At 34.0% G+C, this 19,125-nt stretch overlaps 1 protein-coding gene and 1 long non-coding RNA gene across 2 annotated transcripts; one reads left to right on the top strand and one right to left on the bottom strand.

The window, feature by feature from the left end:
* Positions 1 to 814: 814 nt before the first annotated feature.
* On the bottom strand, positions 815 to 18,094 carry LOC125683005 (cytochrome c1, heme protein, mitochondrial). The gene is made up of 8 exons (XM_048923661.2): positions 17,964 to 18,094; positions 15,799 to 15,843; positions 15,542 to 15,696; positions 11,404 to 11,530; positions 11,008 to 11,178; positions 10,603 to 10,750; positions 9,454 to 9,554; positions 815 to 1,152 (listed from the first exon to the last, which is right to left on the bottom strand). Exons 1-8 carry the CDS (start codon positions 18,033 to 18,035, stop codon positions 988 to 990), a joined length of 984 nt encoding a protein of 327 aa, XP_048779618.1. The 5' UTR covers positions 18,036 to 18,094; the 3' UTR covers positions 815 to 987.
* LOC125669450 (uncharacterized) lies at positions 7,479 to 8,835 on the top strand. The gene is made up of 2 exons (XR_008801342.1): positions 7,479 to 8,240; positions 8,344 to 8,835. It is a non-coding gene; the product is annotated as an uncharacterized LOC125669450 (long non-coding RNA).
* Positions 18,095 to 19,125: the final 1,031 nt, after the last annotated feature.

Below are 19,125 nucleotides of genomic sequence, written 5' to 3'. Positions count from 1 at the left end.
GCTCTAGACACTCATAAGAGGAACGCGTCTGTCCAATTCAACTCTTTAATTCTAAACTACATAACTAAGCAATTTCACAAACCGCGTGGCTGAGGCTGTCAACATCAATTACTGACTTAATACTAAATATATAGCTTTCGCTGATAGAGCACATTCCTAAGTGTGGGAAAACATTTAATCTGAATGAACTATTTAAGATATAGACATTACATCCCTCTTCACCTTAGACAAAAGCAAATTTTTAAAATTTAGAAATGACAGCCTGTTGATTTAAATCGGACAGTACAGATGTGATCCTAATTAATACATGTAGGTTGTGATCCTAATAAATGTGTAGGTTGTGATCCTAATAAATTCCTGTAAGTTGTGATCCTGTTTAATACAGGTAGGTTATAAACTCTTGGTATGACAAGAAGCACGTAGTGTCAATGCCGAATTCTGACCAAAGGACTGAACTGTTAAATGGCCGTGGCTTGCCTCCTGCATTTCTTCAATGCATTAGTTGCTATTTGGTGTGACAAGCACAATTAATTACAGTTTACAGACTCCTGGGGCCCGTTTTACAAAACAACTTACGACAAAGTTGCGAGTCTTAAATTGTATTACACAATTATTAGTTTTAATGAAGGAATCAAAACGTTTCTGAAACTTAATTTTCAACATTATTTCTTAACTAATTTACATTGGGATGAACTGTCTTACAATAAACAGAATTCTAGCATGTAAAGTTGGCCGTAAGTCATAAGTTCTTTTTGTAAAATGCACCCCTGAAGATATGTGTGTACACAAGACAATGAACAGCATACACTAGAACAACATTTAAAAATTTATTTTTCTTCTTAGAAATAACACATTGGAAACATTCAAGCCAAAACCTTCTTCCAGAACTCAAGATTTTCTCTTCATTAATATTCTTGTCCCTCAAGTCTTTTTCTCAGATGTCCAGTGTCACTATACAATTGGTCGCTAATAAATATGCCGTACTCGTTAAGACTTTGGACCCCCTTTAGGAGAGCCTGGTTTTATCGACCTCAGTACTGTCTTGCTGGGCTTACTGTAATTCTTGACGATGATTTTATGTTTAAGTGAGGACCAGATTCTTCTCTTGTAGTAGTAAGATCCTATACCCAGAAGTAAGAGCAGGGAATAAATCTGAAACATACACAGTACATTGTTAATAACGTCACATTTAATTCTACATCTAATAGTGAATAGATCTGAAACATACACAGTACATTGTTTTAATTCTACATCTAATAGTGAATAGATCTGAAACATACACAGTACATTGTTAATAACATCTAATAGTGAATAGATCTGAAACATACACAGTACATTGTTAATAACGTCACATTTAATTCTACATCTAATAGTGAATAGATCTGAAACATACACAGTACATTGTTTATAACGTCACATTTAATTCTACATCTAATAGTGAATAGATCTGAAACATACACAGTACATTGTTAATAACGTCACATTTAATTCTACATCTAATAGTGAATAGATCTGAAATATATACAGTACATTGTTAATAACGTCACATTTAATTCTACACCTACAGTACTGTTTAGTCTGTAATAAACCTACGGTACTGTTTAGTCTGTAATAAACCTACGGTACTGTTTAGTTTGTAATAAACCTACGGTGCTGTTTAGTCTGTAATAAACCTACGGTACTGCTTAGTCTGTAATAAACCTACGGTACTGTGTAGTTTGTAATAAACCTACGGTACTGTTTAGTCTGTAATAAACCTATCGTGTTTCTTTGAAGTATTTCACTTCTTGATAAAAGCAGACCTATATTACTATTAATTATAAACAACCAATGCGAGATTTTTTGGGGAGATAACTATACAAATTACCCCATGCCTTCATTGTTTATACCCCCCCCCCCCCCCCCGTAAAATTCTAGAGATTTTTTGTATAATTTAATACCCCCAATGAATGCCCTAAGTCTGGAAGCAAAACCAACAGTCTTGCTGTTCTAGAACAAATGTCCTTTGGATTTGTTTCCTTTCAACACATTCAGATTTACTGTCCTTCACTTGAACAAGGTTCGAAAACTCTGTTTACCCAAGGATTGATTTGTGCTATTTACCCAAGGTTCTAAAGGTTAAAAGTCTTAGGGACTAGATTTTAAACAATTTACTTCAGGAAATGACAAATTGTTCATTCTTTTCTGAATTAAAATACCTGAGCATGTATTGTACAATTTTCAAGTTAATGTTTGAAGCAACAGGTGTAAAAACAATTTTTCCCAAATGAGCACAAGGATTATTCTCTCACGGATTACTAATTACACAGAGTGTTGACAGTGATTTTTTAAGGCCCATTTTGGGTCCGAATTTCAGCCCTTTCCCCTCCTAAAAATTGCCAATTTCCCCCCAATTTAGCTTGCAATTTTCCCAATAATAAAATTATGAAAGGAAAACGTATTTGAAAAAAATAAACATTCGATGTGAATTATATACATAAGACTTAACAAAGAGTTATGGGAAGGTTTTGGATAGAATAGTTTAAGGATGTACGGGACTGACGATTTTGAAATTACCGCGCAACTCCGAATGACGTAAATAAATCCTGTGTCGTTCGCATCTCCTATTTGATTCTGAGTGTATGTTAGATAATATCTACAATGCAATTAATTCTATAGATATATTTTACATAAACTATGACAAAAATATTATTATATTCGAAATAAAAACAAATCGCGTAAATTTTTACGACTTTAATTACTTTTCGGCAATGTAAACATAGTGAGACTTTTGAAACATTGAAATGCGGGAGAAACGCGGATTTCAGTCAGCTAAAGCGATCCAGCGTTACATCAAGGTTTTTTGACCCACAGAAGACGATGGAAAGCTGCCTCACCAAGACACCAGACGCCGGATCATCTATATTTGCAATCGTAGACGCAAGACATGTGTTAAGGTTTGTCAATCACTGTTAACAGGTTAATAAATTACTGCCGAGTACGCACGTACGTCAAATAAGAAGAAAACAAAATTGTTCAAGTGCAAATCTTCCCAAAAATTCCATGAAAATCGATGCTTGAAAACAATATTGAAATAGGGTATGAATTCACCGGCGCTTATTAAATTGTCAATGTCAGCTGATTGTTCATAGACTTTGAAGATCTAGATCAACCTAAATTATTTAGCCAAACATACAAAGTGTATGATACAAGCATCTGAGAATGAATATGTTAAAGTATTTGTCAAGTTTTAATATACATCTCTATAAATTTAAATATCTGTTGGAGGAGGGGTCATATAAAGCTAGGATATACACAATAGATCAGTGGTGGATCTTTGGTTTTACATAAATTGATGAGTAAGATTTTTTCTTCCTTTAATAGTTGATGTTTGCAGTACAGAAAACAGAGACAGGACACTATAAAAATCTACCACCACATACAAATTATACAAACCCAGTGACATGCTTTGATTTATTTTCACTTTGTGCAAAATATACAGCATAATGCCATAAATGGGTCAACTTTTATTTATTTTACTATATAATTGATTTTGAAATCATTTTCATCCACTTATTAAGATTCAATTCATAGTAACCTTTACACCATTAACAGCACAAATATCTCCAGTATCTTGTTTCAGTGTCTTATTTTTCCCCCCCGGAACATTGCAGCCATACACATATTATATGATTGTGTTCCACTCTTACAAAGGAATATAAGGAAATGGAATGATAAATTTATTAATTATGCATGTTTTCTGCATCTAATGTTGCTAAAAGTTTTTGAAATCATGAATAGAATTTATGTCCAGATCAAATGTTTTTTGATAAATGTTTTAGATTTCATAAAAATGAGTTTAGAATTATGATTTAAACAAAGGTTATTTTTCAATGAGTTATAGGCCTAGCGTAAGATGTGAAAGTTGACTCATTCATGACAGTATGCTGCAATTCTATGCCAGCATGAATGTGTTGAACAACAAAAAGAATATGAATTGTCACTCAGCTTCCTTAGGCCCCAATATTAACACTTCATGTAAATAGCCGAGGTTCATTGATGTATCAGTATTGTTTTTCAGTTCAGTAATTCAAATACCCCCCTCCCCTCCCCCCGAGTAACAAAAAAAGTAATTTTATTACAAAGGAATAGTAATACACTAATTGATAGCTGATTACAATAAAATCGTGAGGTAACCATGGCCTTTTTCGATCATGCAGGAAGATGGATGCTAGGTATTTTCTGCCAATTAAGTTTAAATTCAGCCCAACAATTTCAACACTATGACACTACTATTATACATGTACAACACTAAATATTTTTTTTAACAAGACGCTTCATTAAAGAAATTTATTTAACATTATTAGTTTTCTATTCACCTAATGTATTATCTAGTTTCTTCAGACCAAAGTGTCCACTATTAAATGTCAGCTAGACCATGTAGACAGATTCAATGATGAAATCTAGTTGTATTCACCTTTTTTTGTGTTACACATACCATGTGAGAGTAAAATATAATTGTTCTATATCTATTTCATGTAAACAATATTTGGGAATTGTCAAGCTCGCTGGATAATTGTGCTTGTTTTTAAAATATATATGCAAATTAAAGATCGCCCAAGTCCTATAATGAAAAAATGACAAGCATGGTATTATGATAAATATGTACATTTTTGTTATGTGCATAATTTTGCAAGGAACTCTAGTTTTTTTTTTTAAATGCATACATACCTACATGTATATACTGCCCACCATGAATAAGTATACACTCACCAAAATAAGTTACTTGTGCATAAAAAAGAAACATAGATACAGATATTTTGATGCAAATACATAACTCTTGCAAATAAATATATAATGGTAGGCTTTTAACTTTTCATATCCTTCTGGTCTTTTTATTAAAATACTTGATTTTCTGAATTCTGTAAATAAGAGATATTATGTAAAATTTAAATTGAAACTATTTCGAACTATTTACTAATACATATTATTTTGTATTTGATGTGAATATAGTAACTTTTATAAGACCCTTTGACTTTTCAACTGTAATAAATCAATATCACAATTTAACAGACTATATCAAAATATTGAAAGTCCATTATTGTTTCACATATATTGAATTTGTACCCTTAACTAATTATTTTATTGAGCTTAATTGAAAGTTATATTCAGTGAATTAATTTGGCTCTTTTTCATTATATCATATACTATTGGCTATCATTAAGGTACAATGTATCTAGGTTTATATAATTGCACCTGTCAATAAGTTAGTCCTAATACTAAATGCAGTTTGGGCAAGACACACATCAAATATTTGATGCAAGTGTACCTCTAAGTTTTGAGAGGAATTCTTAAATCATTTAACATGTTAAGGGGCGATGGCGAAATCAAAAGTTCAATGTCTGACAAAAACTAGATTCACATCAAAATTGGTACCATATACGTTTTACATAGTTTTCACGAAATCACACCCCACCCCCCTTAAATCTAAATATTATGAATGTTGAAACTAATCGATTAACAAGTAAAAACATGCGAGTATAAATAATACTGTTATACTTTTACTTCTGTTTATTCACAAATTAAAGTGTACATTTAAAATATTTAATGTTCATTACTGGTAAAATATGTGGTTTTTAACAGCCACTTGTCTTTTTTCCACTAAAGTGAAATCAATGTTGGATGACAAAAACTTATTTGAGTTTTTACTCCCCCTGAGGCCCCCTAACTATTTGAATTTAAATTTTTTTCCTGACATTGGTCTTTTGATTTCGCCCCTAAACATGATGGACACTCAACAACCATGGATCAAATTCTGTATGTTGACTCTGCAATTGACCCAATAACCAGAAAACTTACTACAAAATTTATACTTAGTAATAAGTTTTTATACAGGACCCTGCATACAAAATAACCTCTAAAGTAATAATCTTGAATACTTATGATATTCATTGTAAAATTTAATATTGTTTATTTATTCTATTAATATATATCATAGGGGCACATACTTCATTACAATTTTATGTCTTATTTTAAGTTATACATACACAACTACATGTATATAATTTATTTATTCTTTTAATAGATACCTAAAATTGTTCAAATACATGTTGTCAATATTTGAACAATGCACCCACAGGAAAGAAACATGGAAGAGTGTGGGATGCAAACACAAAACTAAACAATAGTAATTTGTCTGCATGTGCATGTACGCGCACGTACGTGCATTACAATTTTGGTACAAAAAAATTGAAAATCAGAATTCACAAGGAATCAACATGAAACCTTGTTAGGATGATAGTATATTATTTGTATATACGCAAATGATAGTCGTGTTGTCTGCACGCGCGTGCATGCACATGCATCACATTTTTCGTACACGAATTTTGTAATCAGTGTAACTTTTTTGTTGCTCATTCAAATGGTTTGATATTCATATCATAGGTAGATATTGAGATCCTTAACTGATCTGCATTCAATTTGTCAAAATTACCAATCTGCACGCGCATGCACGTGCGCTTCTTTTTGATTGGATAATACATGTACTAAAACATCTGTAACTCTCTTATTAATGAAGCGAATGAGTTGATATTCACTTCATAGGTAGATGATATGTGTATCTATATATTGGTGTAACAAAAAAATGCCAACGCAAACGTGCATGCACATGCATCATATTTCAAAAGTAAATTTTTTGAAGGACGATAATGTTTTTGTTTTTCATCAAATTCTTTTGATTTTTAGGTTTTAGGTGTGTCTTGGTACTCCTTACAAATTGCTGTGGTTAAAATTACTGGTCAGCATGTGCACGCACGTGTGCTGATTTCTGATTGGATGATTTTAAAATCACTATAACTTTCTTGTATTTGATGCAAACATTAAGAAATTCTTTCTGTGGGTATATGATAGAAAGGCCTGTACTAGAATGACATCAACAACAGTACGGAATCATACTCGTGTGTGCGTGTATGCACGTGCATTGCTTTCTTTTATTTCTTTGCACTGAAATGACCATAGTAAATCATAGTAAACGTACTACATGTAATTAAAGGCTAAAATAAAATGATTTTTGCTATAGGTTTACAATGACTTTACTTTTTAACTGGTTTGGGGAACATATGTAATGGTCCCAGTTACAGTTAGAACTAGTTACAAATGGAATTTTGATTTTACTTTAGATTGCAGAATTTTTATCTTTGATATGATTTTATAAAAAAATGCAACTCATTTTTAGCTCAAGTGAGCATTTCTGATCACCCGTTGTCTATCGTCTGACTGTCTGTAAACTTTTCACATTTTCGACTTCTTCTCCAGAACCACTTGGCCAATTTCAAACAAACTTGGCAAAAAGCATCCTTGGGTCGAGGCAAGTTAAGTTTGATGAAATGAAGGGTAACACCCTGCTCCAAGGGGAGATAATAGCGAAATAGTAGATATATATTGACAAATGTATAAAATATTCTCCACAAAAATCCTGTGGGGATCTGTGTTGGAATAGATCCTCAGTACCCTCTTGCTTGTCGCAAGAGGCGACTAAATGGTGCGGTCCTTCGGATGAGACTGCAAAAACCAAGGTCCCGTGTCACAGCAGATGTGTCACGAGATAGATCCCTCCCTGCTCAATGGCCCTAAGCACCGAGCATAGGCCTAAATTTTGCAGCCCTTCACCGGCATTGGTGACATCTCCATATGAGTGAAATATTCTCGAGAGGGACGTAAAACAATATTCAATCAATCAATCTCCAGTACAATACTTCCAGAACAAGCAGGCCAATTTCATGCAATGAAGGGCCATCCTACCTTTAAAGGTATAAAAGAGATAATTACAAAAATAGGGAGGGGTCAATTAAAAATCTTCTCAAGAACTGCTGGGCAAGGAAAGTTCAAATGTTCATGGCAGCTTCCTGACATAGTGCAGATTAAAGTTTGTTGAAACCATGGCTCCAGGGGAGTAGGATGGGGCTACAATAGGGGATCAAAGTTTTATATCTGAATATATAGGGAACAAATCTTTAAAAAGCTCCTTCATAAAGCAATACTTATATATAAATATTTATTATATTTAATATATATATTTATTTAATAGTAAATATATATAATGCTATCCATTTCACGTAATTTTTGGAATTTTTTAATTATTCTGATGTCAACCTTACATGTATATTTTTCACAGGTTTTGAATATAATGTCTCCAGTATGGATATGTTTGACGATTGTTACCATGGAAACGAACTCACAGACCAACATGTATGTCAAAACAGGTGGGTTTTTTTTGGTAAATTAAATATAGTGGTACCCATTTCAATCAATTTTAGAATTTTTAAATTAGTCATACCCTTCCGTTTTTTGGTGTGTTTTTTACAGGTTTTGAACATGATGTCTCCAGCAAGGATATGTTTGATGATGGTTACCATGGGAACGAACTCACAGACCTATGTCAAAAATGTCATTTTCTGATAGAATAGACATAATGCTATCCATTTCACTTAATTTTAGAATTTTTTAATTATTCTGATGTCAGCCATACACTTCCGGGTTCTCTACAGGTTTTAAATATGATGTCTCCAGCAAGGATATGTTTGATGATGGTTACCATGGTAACGATCTCACAGACCTATGTCAAGAATGTCATTTTCTGATAGAATAGACATAATGCTATCCATTTCACTCAATTTTAGAATTTTTTAATTATTCTCATGTCAGTCATACCTTTCCATTTTTTGTTTACAGGTCTTGAACATGATGTCTCCAGCAAGGATATGTTTGATGACTGTTACCATGGAAACGAACTCACGGACCTATGTCAAAAATGTCATTTTCTGATAGAATAAATATAATGCTATCCATTTCATTCAATTTTAGAATTTTTTAATTATTCTGATGTCAGCCATACACTTCCGGGTTCTCTACAGGTTCTAAATATGATGTCTCCAGCAAGGATATGTTTGATGATGGTTACCATGGTAACGAACTCAAAGACCTATTTAGAAATGAATTTTTCTGTTAAATTAAAACTAATGCTAATTACTTTAATCACTTTAGGAATTTTTTCACTGCTCTGATGTCAGTTCCATACCCCTTTTTAGACAAATAGTAAATTTCAGTCAATTATAATGTCTCCAGCAAGGGTATCTTTGATGTTCGTTACCATGGAAACGAACTCACGAACCTATCTAAAAAATGTCTTTTTTCGATAAAATGAGTACAATACTATCTATTTCACTCATTTTTAGGATTTTTTAATTACTCTGATGTCAGTCCCATACATCCTTAAACTTTTAGAAGGTTAAAGAAAATTAGATGTGTAAAATAAAGATAATGTAATGTTTGATATGATTTTAAAACTCGTTTACGATAAAATTGATTTTTCCCAATTTGACTGAAATGTCGACAATTTTTCCCAATTCGAAAGCCACAGGACCCTTGTAAAAAATGTAGAAAATTCACTGGTTGATTACATCTGCTTTCAAATACCTTCAATTCCATCTGCTTCTTTGTATCAAAATACGGATCCCCAGCCCAAGTGAGGAAGGTCACCACGTCCTTAGCCAGCTGACTCTGTGTGGCAGGGGTACCTGGAACATGGATAAGTTGAGATACAATGAATTTACAATCCTCCTTCACAACTGATTGATAAATCACTACAAGTAATCCACTTTCATACTTCACACTTAATAGCGAGCAAAGCAAACTCTAAAGGTAACATGCATAAGAGAGGATTGGTTCAAAATCTAAAGTTTGGACTACATTGTTAATACCCACATTTTCTTTTGTTTGAGCCACATGACTTGAAGTCACCATAACATAGACAAAACTTGTACCAAGATTTTAGATAAATTCAAATATCCAAGTATCTTCAAGCTGGTATAAACTGATATTAAAATGTTGAATAGTTCAGTATATATTGAACTTTCTATTTCCAGCGTAAAAACATAAGCAGTATGAATAACAATATACCATAATTCAATAATAAATAAATATTGAGTATATGTGTCGCAGCAATGCCAGTACATGTATATATATGTGTGGAATATTTTCAACAAATACATTTGGAAAAACCCAAACTTCAATTATTTGTCCTAAAAAAACATCATAACAATAACAACTATCTTCCTGAATTTTATTCACTTCACAATCAGTCATAGTGAACACACTTAGTTTGAGATAGAGTGACACCTCATATGTTTTGTTGTTTTGAGAGCAGCAAAGCTAAATATGACATCACAATACACTATTTACATCAACTGTGTTATATTTCCTGTGTTGAATAAATAGGCGGATCAAATGTCCAAAGTCTTGTTGCAAGATGTTATGATGTTTTGCAAGCTTTCCAGATAATGTCTGAATTTTTTAATTCTACGTGCCTGCTACTGATAAATCTATAATATATAAAAGTATGCACTGGCTACACTCGCCCCAAACGGTAACACAGCTAACACATTAACTACCTATTGACCTCATCAATCTTTATTTTAATCCATATCCACTTACTGTCTCCACTCTTATTATGCAGACTTGTCTTTACTTCACAAGTAAGTGACTTGTATCTTCACAAAGTTCCATCAATACTTAATGTACAGTCTTTGCTTTAACGTTAATTGACTCGTCAACTAATAGACTTACCATCATCATATTCGATGATTTCATTATAGAGGGCTTGAGCCATGGCAATTAATCCTCCAGGGAAGTAAGGATTGTAGTAGACCCCTTCAGGAAGATTAACTCCGGATGGAGGGTCACAGTAGCCGGTCAGTAGGGAGAAAATGTAGTCCTACAAAACAATACACATACAGTTCAGACTCACTATGCAGGACACATTGGTTCTAGAGAAAATCATCCCAGTAACTGAACTGCATCGATTAAGAATGTACCAAAAACTGACTTCCCAAGAATTATTGGCCAAAAACTGCAATATCTGGCTTTTAGGCATATGGATAAAAGAAACCTTATTGTAAACTTGCTCTTTGAAAACTAGAAATCCATAAAATCAAATAAACTAGTCTGCTTAGACCTTTCATCACCACTCACCTCTCCACCCTCTCTTCCCAAGACGACATACGACAGATCAGGGGGAGCCACTCCATTGTTAGCATTCTCCGCCTGAATCTTGTTGTCATAGGGACTCGGTATGGAATCAAATATTTTTCCTGGACGTTTAACTGGCTGGCTGTTCTCATCATAGCCATCAATAATTGTATACTGTAATGAATATCAATAAATATTAAGTAGTACGACAAATAATTTCCATAGCTCCTTACGATGTACCCTGTTTGATGCTTCAATAGGAATGAGTGGAATGTCACTCTAGATCACATTACACTGAATGTAATCCAAAAACCATCTCATTGACTCAAAAGTTTAAAAGATTTCATGTCTGTGTATTGTGAACAAAATAAAGGAAAATTCACTTTCACTGTATCTTACCTCAGCAGCCTCTGCCTTAGCCTCTGCCTCAGTGAAGATGACCCCTACCATTTCCCGGAATCGGACTTGTGACACACTGTGACAGGCTGAGCATACCTGTTTGTATACCTGGTAGCCCCTCCTTACACTGCAATACAAATAATAAATCTGACGAACAGCATGCAAGTTTCACAAATGTAGCTAATACAGATGATCCCCTCCCCCTACTTCAGATATATCATAAAATTAGAGAGGTGGTATATTATTTATTTCAAACAAAAAAAGAAGACCAAACTGGGACTTGTGATGACATAAAAAAGGTTTGGACATGTCTGACAGAAACCACTTTGGCAACATTTGCTAATGAACTATGACCTTAAGAATTGATACTCTGTGGATATAAAAAATTACAGAATATCTTATATCTACTAAAAACTGATTTAACACAACTGCCAAATACAATATTTGCAATAAGACCTGGGAAGTCACATCTCTTGTTGATTCATAAGCAGAGTAGATATAAACCACACACAAAAGTATGACACACAGCCGTGAAAGGAAAAGTCCGACCTGACATTAAAAAGCGCGAAATATTAAAGGGTATTAAAAACAGTCATCATCTTATTTCAGAATTTTTTATTATTCTCATATATAAACACCCCCCCCCCCCCCCTCAAAAAGTGCTGTTTCCTACATTATTCCCTTTTATGCAAATATTATCCCTCTGATGTAGACGAAGGTAAAAACCTACATCGAAAGAAACTGAAAATATAAATCCCGGGATGCTGGTTCAGTTTCAGATTGGTGGCCACATGGGGTCAGGGCCCTTTAATTCTGAAATTTAGTACCCCAGGTTTATACATTAGGGGCTCAGGTCTCACAAAGAGATATTAAACAAATCCCTAAGCATTAACCTTCAAGTTTACTTATACCAGTAATAAATGAGTAAAACATGTTTCGCATGGAAGTAAACAAACTGTACCATAGGCATACAAATGATATGTTCATTCTAGTTCTTTAAAAGAGCCAGTATTTTTGTATTTTCTGGTTTAAAAACTAGGTACATCCTCATCTTAAAAAAAAATCTACAAAAGAAAAAATAAATCAGTTATTTCTTTATTGAAATGACAAACTTTAGTCATGATTCCTATTTTATGGTGAGAGTGAATTTCTGACAAATAAGAAACGATGTCAAAGTTGTTTCCAACATAACACAATTCATTTTGGTAAAAATACTACCGGTATATCATTAGTTTCAAAGGATTGTATTACTAGTATTAGGGTTAAAAAAAAAAAAGCATTAGCAAGAACATCTTTGTAAGCCAAGAGGTTTTGGTCCACTCCATTCCCGATGAGTGGAGACCGAAAATCCTTTGCTTCCAAAGATGCAGCAATGATTGGGTAAAAAGAAAATTCTTTTCTTTGATATTCCTCATCTGAAACATGGTATCTCAGTTTATTATGTACTGTAAAATAGAGGTGTAGTGGTACAGCGATACATCGATCGTATTGGTACAGCGATACATCGATCGTATTGATCGCAAGGGCTCACGATATGAGTATCGTATTGTCGGGTAGATATTGCGATACCATACGAGTTAATTTCTATTGACTTACTTTAAAAATCTACATACGACCTAACAATATGAACATTTAACAAGAGGCCCATGGGCCACAACGCTCACCTGAGTCACCTTGGTCCATATCAGAAGATTTTCCATATCTATTTGCATGTAAAACCGTAGTCCCTATTATGGCCCCAAACCTACCCCTGGAGGCCATGGTTTTTGCAAACTTGAATCTACACTATGTCAGAAAGCTTTCATGTAAATGTGAACTTCTTTGGCCCAATGGCTCTTGAGAAAAAGATTTTTAAAGATTTTCCCTATGTAAAACTTTGATCCCCTATTGTGGCCCCATCCTACCCCAGGGGGCCATGATTTTAACAAACCTGAATCTGCACTATATCAGAAAGCTTTCATATAAATCTCAGCTTTTCTGGCTCAGTGGTTCTGGGAAGAAGATTTTTCCTATATATTTGTATGTAAAACTTTGACCCCCTATTGTGGCCCCATCCAACTCCCGGGGGGCCATGATTTTAACAATTTAGAATCTGCACTATATCAGGAAGCTTTCATATAAATCTCAGCTTTTCTGGCACAGTGGTTCTTGAGAAGAAGATTTTTAAAGTTTTTCCTATAAATTTGTATGTAAAACTTTGATCCCCCCTTGAGGCCCCATCCGATCCCCGGGGTCCAAGATTTTAACAAACTTGAATCTGCACTATATCCAAAAACAAACAAAAACAAGAGGCCCATGGGCCACATCGCTCACCTGAGTCACCTTGGTCCATATCAGAAGACTTTCTATATATATTTGCATGTAAAACCGTAGTCCTTATTATGGCCCCAACCTACCCCTGGAAGCCATAGTTTTTGCAAACTTGAATCTACACTATGTCAGAAAGCTTTCATGTAAATGTGAACTTCTTTGGCCCAATGGTTCACGAGAAGAAGATATTTGAAGATTTTTCCTATATGTTTGTATGTAAAACTTTCATCCCCCCTTGTGGCCCCATCCTACCCCCAGGGGCCATGATTTGAACAAACTTGAATCTTCACTATATCAGAAAGCTTTCATGTAAATATCAGCTTTTCTGGCTCAGTGGTTCTTGAGAAGATTTTTAAAAAAAAATTCCTATATATTTATATGTAAAACTTTGATCCCCTATTGTGGCCCCATCCTACAACAGGGGGCCATGATTTGAACAAACTTAACTCTGCTCTATGTTAGGAAGCTGTTCATGTGAATATCAGCTTTTCTGGCTCAGTGGTTCTTGAGAAGAAGATTCTTAAAGAATGTCCCTATATATTTGTATGTAAAACTTTGATCCCCCCTTGTAGCCCCATCCAACCCCCAGGGGCCATGATTTGAACAAACTTGAATCTGCACTATGTCAGAAAGCTTTCATGTAAATATCAGCTTTTCTGGCTTAGTGGTTCTTGAGAAGAAGATTTTTAAAGATTTTTCCTATATATTTGTATGTAAAACTTTGATCCCCTATTGTGGCCCCATCCGACCCCCGGGGGCCAGGATTTTAACAATTTAGAATCTGCACTATATCAGGAAGCTTTCATATAAATCTCAGCTTTTCTGGCACAGTGGTTCTTGAGAAGAAGATTTTTAAAGATTTTTCCTATATATTTGTATGTAAAACTTTGATCCCCTATTGTGGCCCCATCCGACCCCCCAGGGGCCAGGATTTTAACAATTTAGAATCTGCACTATATCAGGAAGCTTTCATATAAATCTCAGCTTTTCTGGCACAGTGGTTCTTGAGAAGATTTTTAAAGATTTTTCCTATATATTTGTATGTAAAACTTTGATCCCCTATTGTGGCCCCATCCGACCCCCGGGGGCCATGATTTTAACAATTTAGAATCTGCACTATATCAGGAAGCTTTCATATAAATCTCAGCTTTTCTGGCTCACTGGTTCTTGAGAAGAAGATTTTAAAAGATTTTTCCTAAATATTTGTATGTAAAACTTTGATCCCCTATTGTCGCCCCATCCAACCCCCGGGGGTCATGATTTTAACAATTTATAATCTGCACTACCTAATAAAGTTTATCTATAAATTTCATCTTTTCTGGCCCAGTGGTTCTTGAGAAGATTTTTTAATGACCCTACCCTATTTTTACCTTTTCTTGATTATCTCCCCTTGGAAGGTGGTCTGGCCCTTTATTTTAACAATTTAGAATGCCTTTTACCTAAGGATGTTTTGTGCCAACTTTGGTTGAAATTGGCCCAGTGGTTTTTGAGAAGAAGTCAAAAATGTTAAAAGTTTACAGACAGACAGACAGACGGACGCCGGAATACGGGTGATCAGAATAGCTCACTTGCGCTTTTAGCTCAAGTGAGCTAAAAATGACGGAAAATGAGGTAGATGATCAGTTTATTCTATTATTGACTCTTGTATCGTGATACATAATGTATCGCATGACTATCGTGATACGTGTCGTATCATGAGGTGGCTGGCAATACTCAGGCCTACTGTAAGACCACCCGGCTAATCTTTTGTTGTTTTTGCTGATGATGACAGACTGTAAAGCTATGCCTTGTATTCCCTCTGGTGATCTCAACATCTTTATTCAAATACCTTTTCTTGTCAAGCTCTGTGAAGTATCCTCCATGATACCAGGGGAATGCTGGTGGGTGCACATGAGGGGCATCTGAAGCATGGACAGCTCCCTTGAGAGCTATGAAGGTTCCCACCCCACCTACTGCAGCAGTGGCACCAGCAAGTAAACCAATCTAACAAAAACAAGCACAGATTTTGTTTATTAATTCCATATTGATTCAATAGAAAAAGAATAATATATAAAATTCAATGCTGTCTGTCTCAATACTACTTACAATTTTTACTCCCTTTGAAGACTCATTAAAAGTGTTGAAATTTGCCTGGAATAGAAAAAAAGAACCAGGATTTATTTTGTCAATGAATTTCTAGTGACTCCAGACTTGAATAAAGTTTACAGGAAAAAAACTTCAAAACAGTATCATAGTATTAAATCTTGGTTATTCTGTATATTCACCACGTAGAACAAAACACATTTGTCAATATAAAATGTGAAAATTGCATCAATTTCATCAGAAATATGACCATTTTAATAATTTACAGTGACATAATGAAATGTATCGATCATTTAAAATTGCTAATTTTAGAAATGGTCCCAGTCTACACTCTCGGGGCTCCATAATTCTAAAATGGCCCCAACATTTTATCATGACTGGGGCCATTAAGCCAAACTGTTGTTTATCCTTCCCAGGTATACAGACAGAAAGTCATAGGACAAAAAGTCACAAAATTGGTAGGACAAAAGTCACAAATATGACTTATAAAATGAGACCCCATATGTACTTTTAAGCTAACAATAACAGGTGGTACCCAAATGCTCACAAAACATTATTCAGACACTAGGGCTGCAACAGGTATCCAAAATAACCGAAAACCACGGGTCGTGTTGTTCGGGTCAGGTTCAGTTCCATTTTTCCGTATTTCGGTTCGGGTTTGGTTTTTAAAATGGAGTCATTATGTCGTCAAAATCCTCAAAGGTGGCTGTATTTTGATCAATTGTTAAATGATGGCATTGTGAACAAAACTGTAAATAATGACAGTACATGTAAGATATGTCAGACGCATTGAAAATACGCCACAGGAGCATTATCGTCATTGACAAAACATTGAAAGCATGGATGGAAACGAGTAGAAGTGACAATGCTGTTTCTAGTACCATGGATGTCAAGTCTAAACCTCAGTCCACGTCCCCGAGTAATTATTGTGTCAGACTACAATAAGGTTTTTTTTTTATTTTAACTGTATATTTGATTTTTAAAACAGTTATATAGACCCGTACCGAAATACCAGAACCCGAAGTAAAATTTTTTTAGAACCGACCCGACCCGAAAATTTTTGGAACCGTGACAGCCCTATCAGACACCAGACATTTCTTACAGTGAATGGGAGGTAAAAGGAAATGTATGTCTTCATTCTTATTGTTATTTGGTTTGCCACATTTAGCACTTTCAGTTCAATATCAGATAATAAGAAACAAAAAATCATTAACTTGTCAATATAGCAATTATTATATGACAGTTCACTTACTTCTTGTTTTGAGAATAATCTGGAGTGAGAGGAAGCCAACCATAATTCTGCCACCAGATTTTGTTTTGACAATCATTAATATGTAATATAGTAAACCAAACAATCACAACACTTACTTTTATTTTATATCAATGAAAATCTCTTTTTTAATATCTAATTAATATTTTACAATAAGTATGATAAAAGGAATAACAATCTTATAATAATTATTATCAAAATCTAAATGTCAAAATTAATACAGATTCTCATAGAAAATATTAATTTTGCATGTACATGTATATTTTCTTAAACTTTACAAAAAGAACAGATATGTTTTCAAATATCTATCAAAATTAATATTATCTTATAAACTGTGCCCTTTTGTCCTGTGACATTTTGTTCTACTTTCAAAACATTTCTAGAATATTGTGACTTTTTGTCTTATTTTCTTATAAAACTAGCTGACTTTTTTGTCCTGTGACATTTTGTCCTACTTTCATAAGATTTCTTATTGTGACTTTTTGTCCATGGTCATTTTGTCCGAGACTTTTTGGCTGTGACTTTCTGTCCTACATTCCCTTCCCAGGCCCTAGATACACTAAGAGTTTATCTTTCAACTCTGAGGAATCTATTCTGAATTTCCTCTGCTATACAATTATGTAAACAGTTTTTTCTCATCACACCCTCTAACCAACTATAGATATTTAGTAGTACACATCAAACAATCACATAAACTTATTCATTTTTTAGTTTAACAAAAGGCATATGTGCTCAAAAGTTACACAGTCAACAGCATAAGAAGGAGAAAACGTCCAACGAGTTTGTCCTTGAAAGTTTTCACTGCCCTTACAGTAAATAAACAAAAAAGCAGAAATCACATCAAACAAAAACTATATAAACACGCAAATATGATATTTGCAATACATAAATAATTTACCTGAGTGGAATTTTGAACAGTTTTAGCCTTTAAAAAGGCCTGTCGTGCCACCCGGTTCGCCACCGTTGCCATTTCTGTGGCACCTAAATCCCAAAGGGCATTGAACTCAGGGGTTATACAATTTACTTATATAACACAATAACTTACTCTCCATTCATTGTCCTATATTCCAAAGTTTAATTAGTTATATGAAATATCATCATATCAAACAAAAAAATAATAATAAAGACAATTTTGCTTTTAAGAAATCGTATATTTGCTAAATTGGTAAAAATCTCATTCTTCTCTGTGTTTGATATGAAGAGAGGTATAATATCAGGAAAAAATAACAACTTATAGGCATAATAATTCTTCTGTACATGAAATTCCATAATCATCTGGAATTCTGTTCACATAATTTTGTTTCATTTGATTCTTTTGCAGAAATAGATCAAATATTTTATAAATAGATTTTGTATTAATAAAATTATTTGATATTTCCAAATGTATTGATTTTTTTTAGTTATTTTTCATGAATTAATCAATTTTCACTAAAACCATATTCTATATTTTCATCGAGACCTGACGAGAGAAAAAAACTTTTGATTTTTTTAAATACATTGTATCCTGGAGGTACATGAAAAGCCACAGATAGCAGTGGCGGGTTTAATAGGGGTGCAGTCGGCGCCCCCCCCCCCCCCTAAAATTTTCAAATCGTGGTCTCTTGTTTTGAAAAATCTAAACGATAAAAGAAGCAATAATTTCTTCCACTCTCATAGCAGTAAATGACAAAATCTTTTGATTTGTTAAATTACTTTTATATGGTAGAACTTACATTTCCCCACAAAAAAACTCTTAAAATTTTCATCATTAAATTGATTTCCCTCTATCAAAAATGACAGAAAATAGTAAAGATTACTACATAGGAGGCATAATTTTTCCCACTGGGGGCCTCAAGGCGGCTACCAGACCCCCTGTCTCATAAAGTTGCACCTCCCCTGACCGCAATGTCTGGATTCGCCCCTGGATAGTGAACGAAGTTGCTATGAAGTAAATATATATGCTTGGTATCAAATGAAAGATGATTAACTTTCACAGTGATTCACCAAAAGAATTTCGAAATTTACAAGACATATAAGAAATAGATGTTATAGCCCTATGAGAAAAATATATTTATGACATA

The sequence above is a fragment of the Ostrea edulis genome, chromosome 1 (genome assembly GCF_947568905.1).
Source record: "Ostrea edulis chromosome 1, xbOstEdul1.1, whole genome shotgun sequence".
Classification (NCBI taxonomy): Eukaryota; Metazoa; Mollusca; class Bivalvia; order Ostreida; family Ostreidae; genus Ostrea; species Ostrea edulis.
This window is presented reverse-complemented; position numbering and strand designations above follow the sequence as displayed.

Bases quoted from the DNA above. Each gene is read 5' to 3' on its own strand.
- LOC125683005 (XM_048923661.2), bottom strand. From the start codon at position 18,035: ATGGCAACGGTGGCGAACCGGGTGGCACGACAGGCCTTTTTAAAGGCT. The intron at 11,179-11,403 runs GTAAGATACAGT...TATTCATTACAG, and splicing joins CTAAGGCAGAGGCTGCTGAG to TATACAATTATTGATGGCTA. The intron at 1,153-9,453 runs GTATTTGAAAGC...TGTATGTTTCAG, and splicing joins AGAAGCAGATGGAATTGAAG to ATTTATTCCCTGCTCTTACT.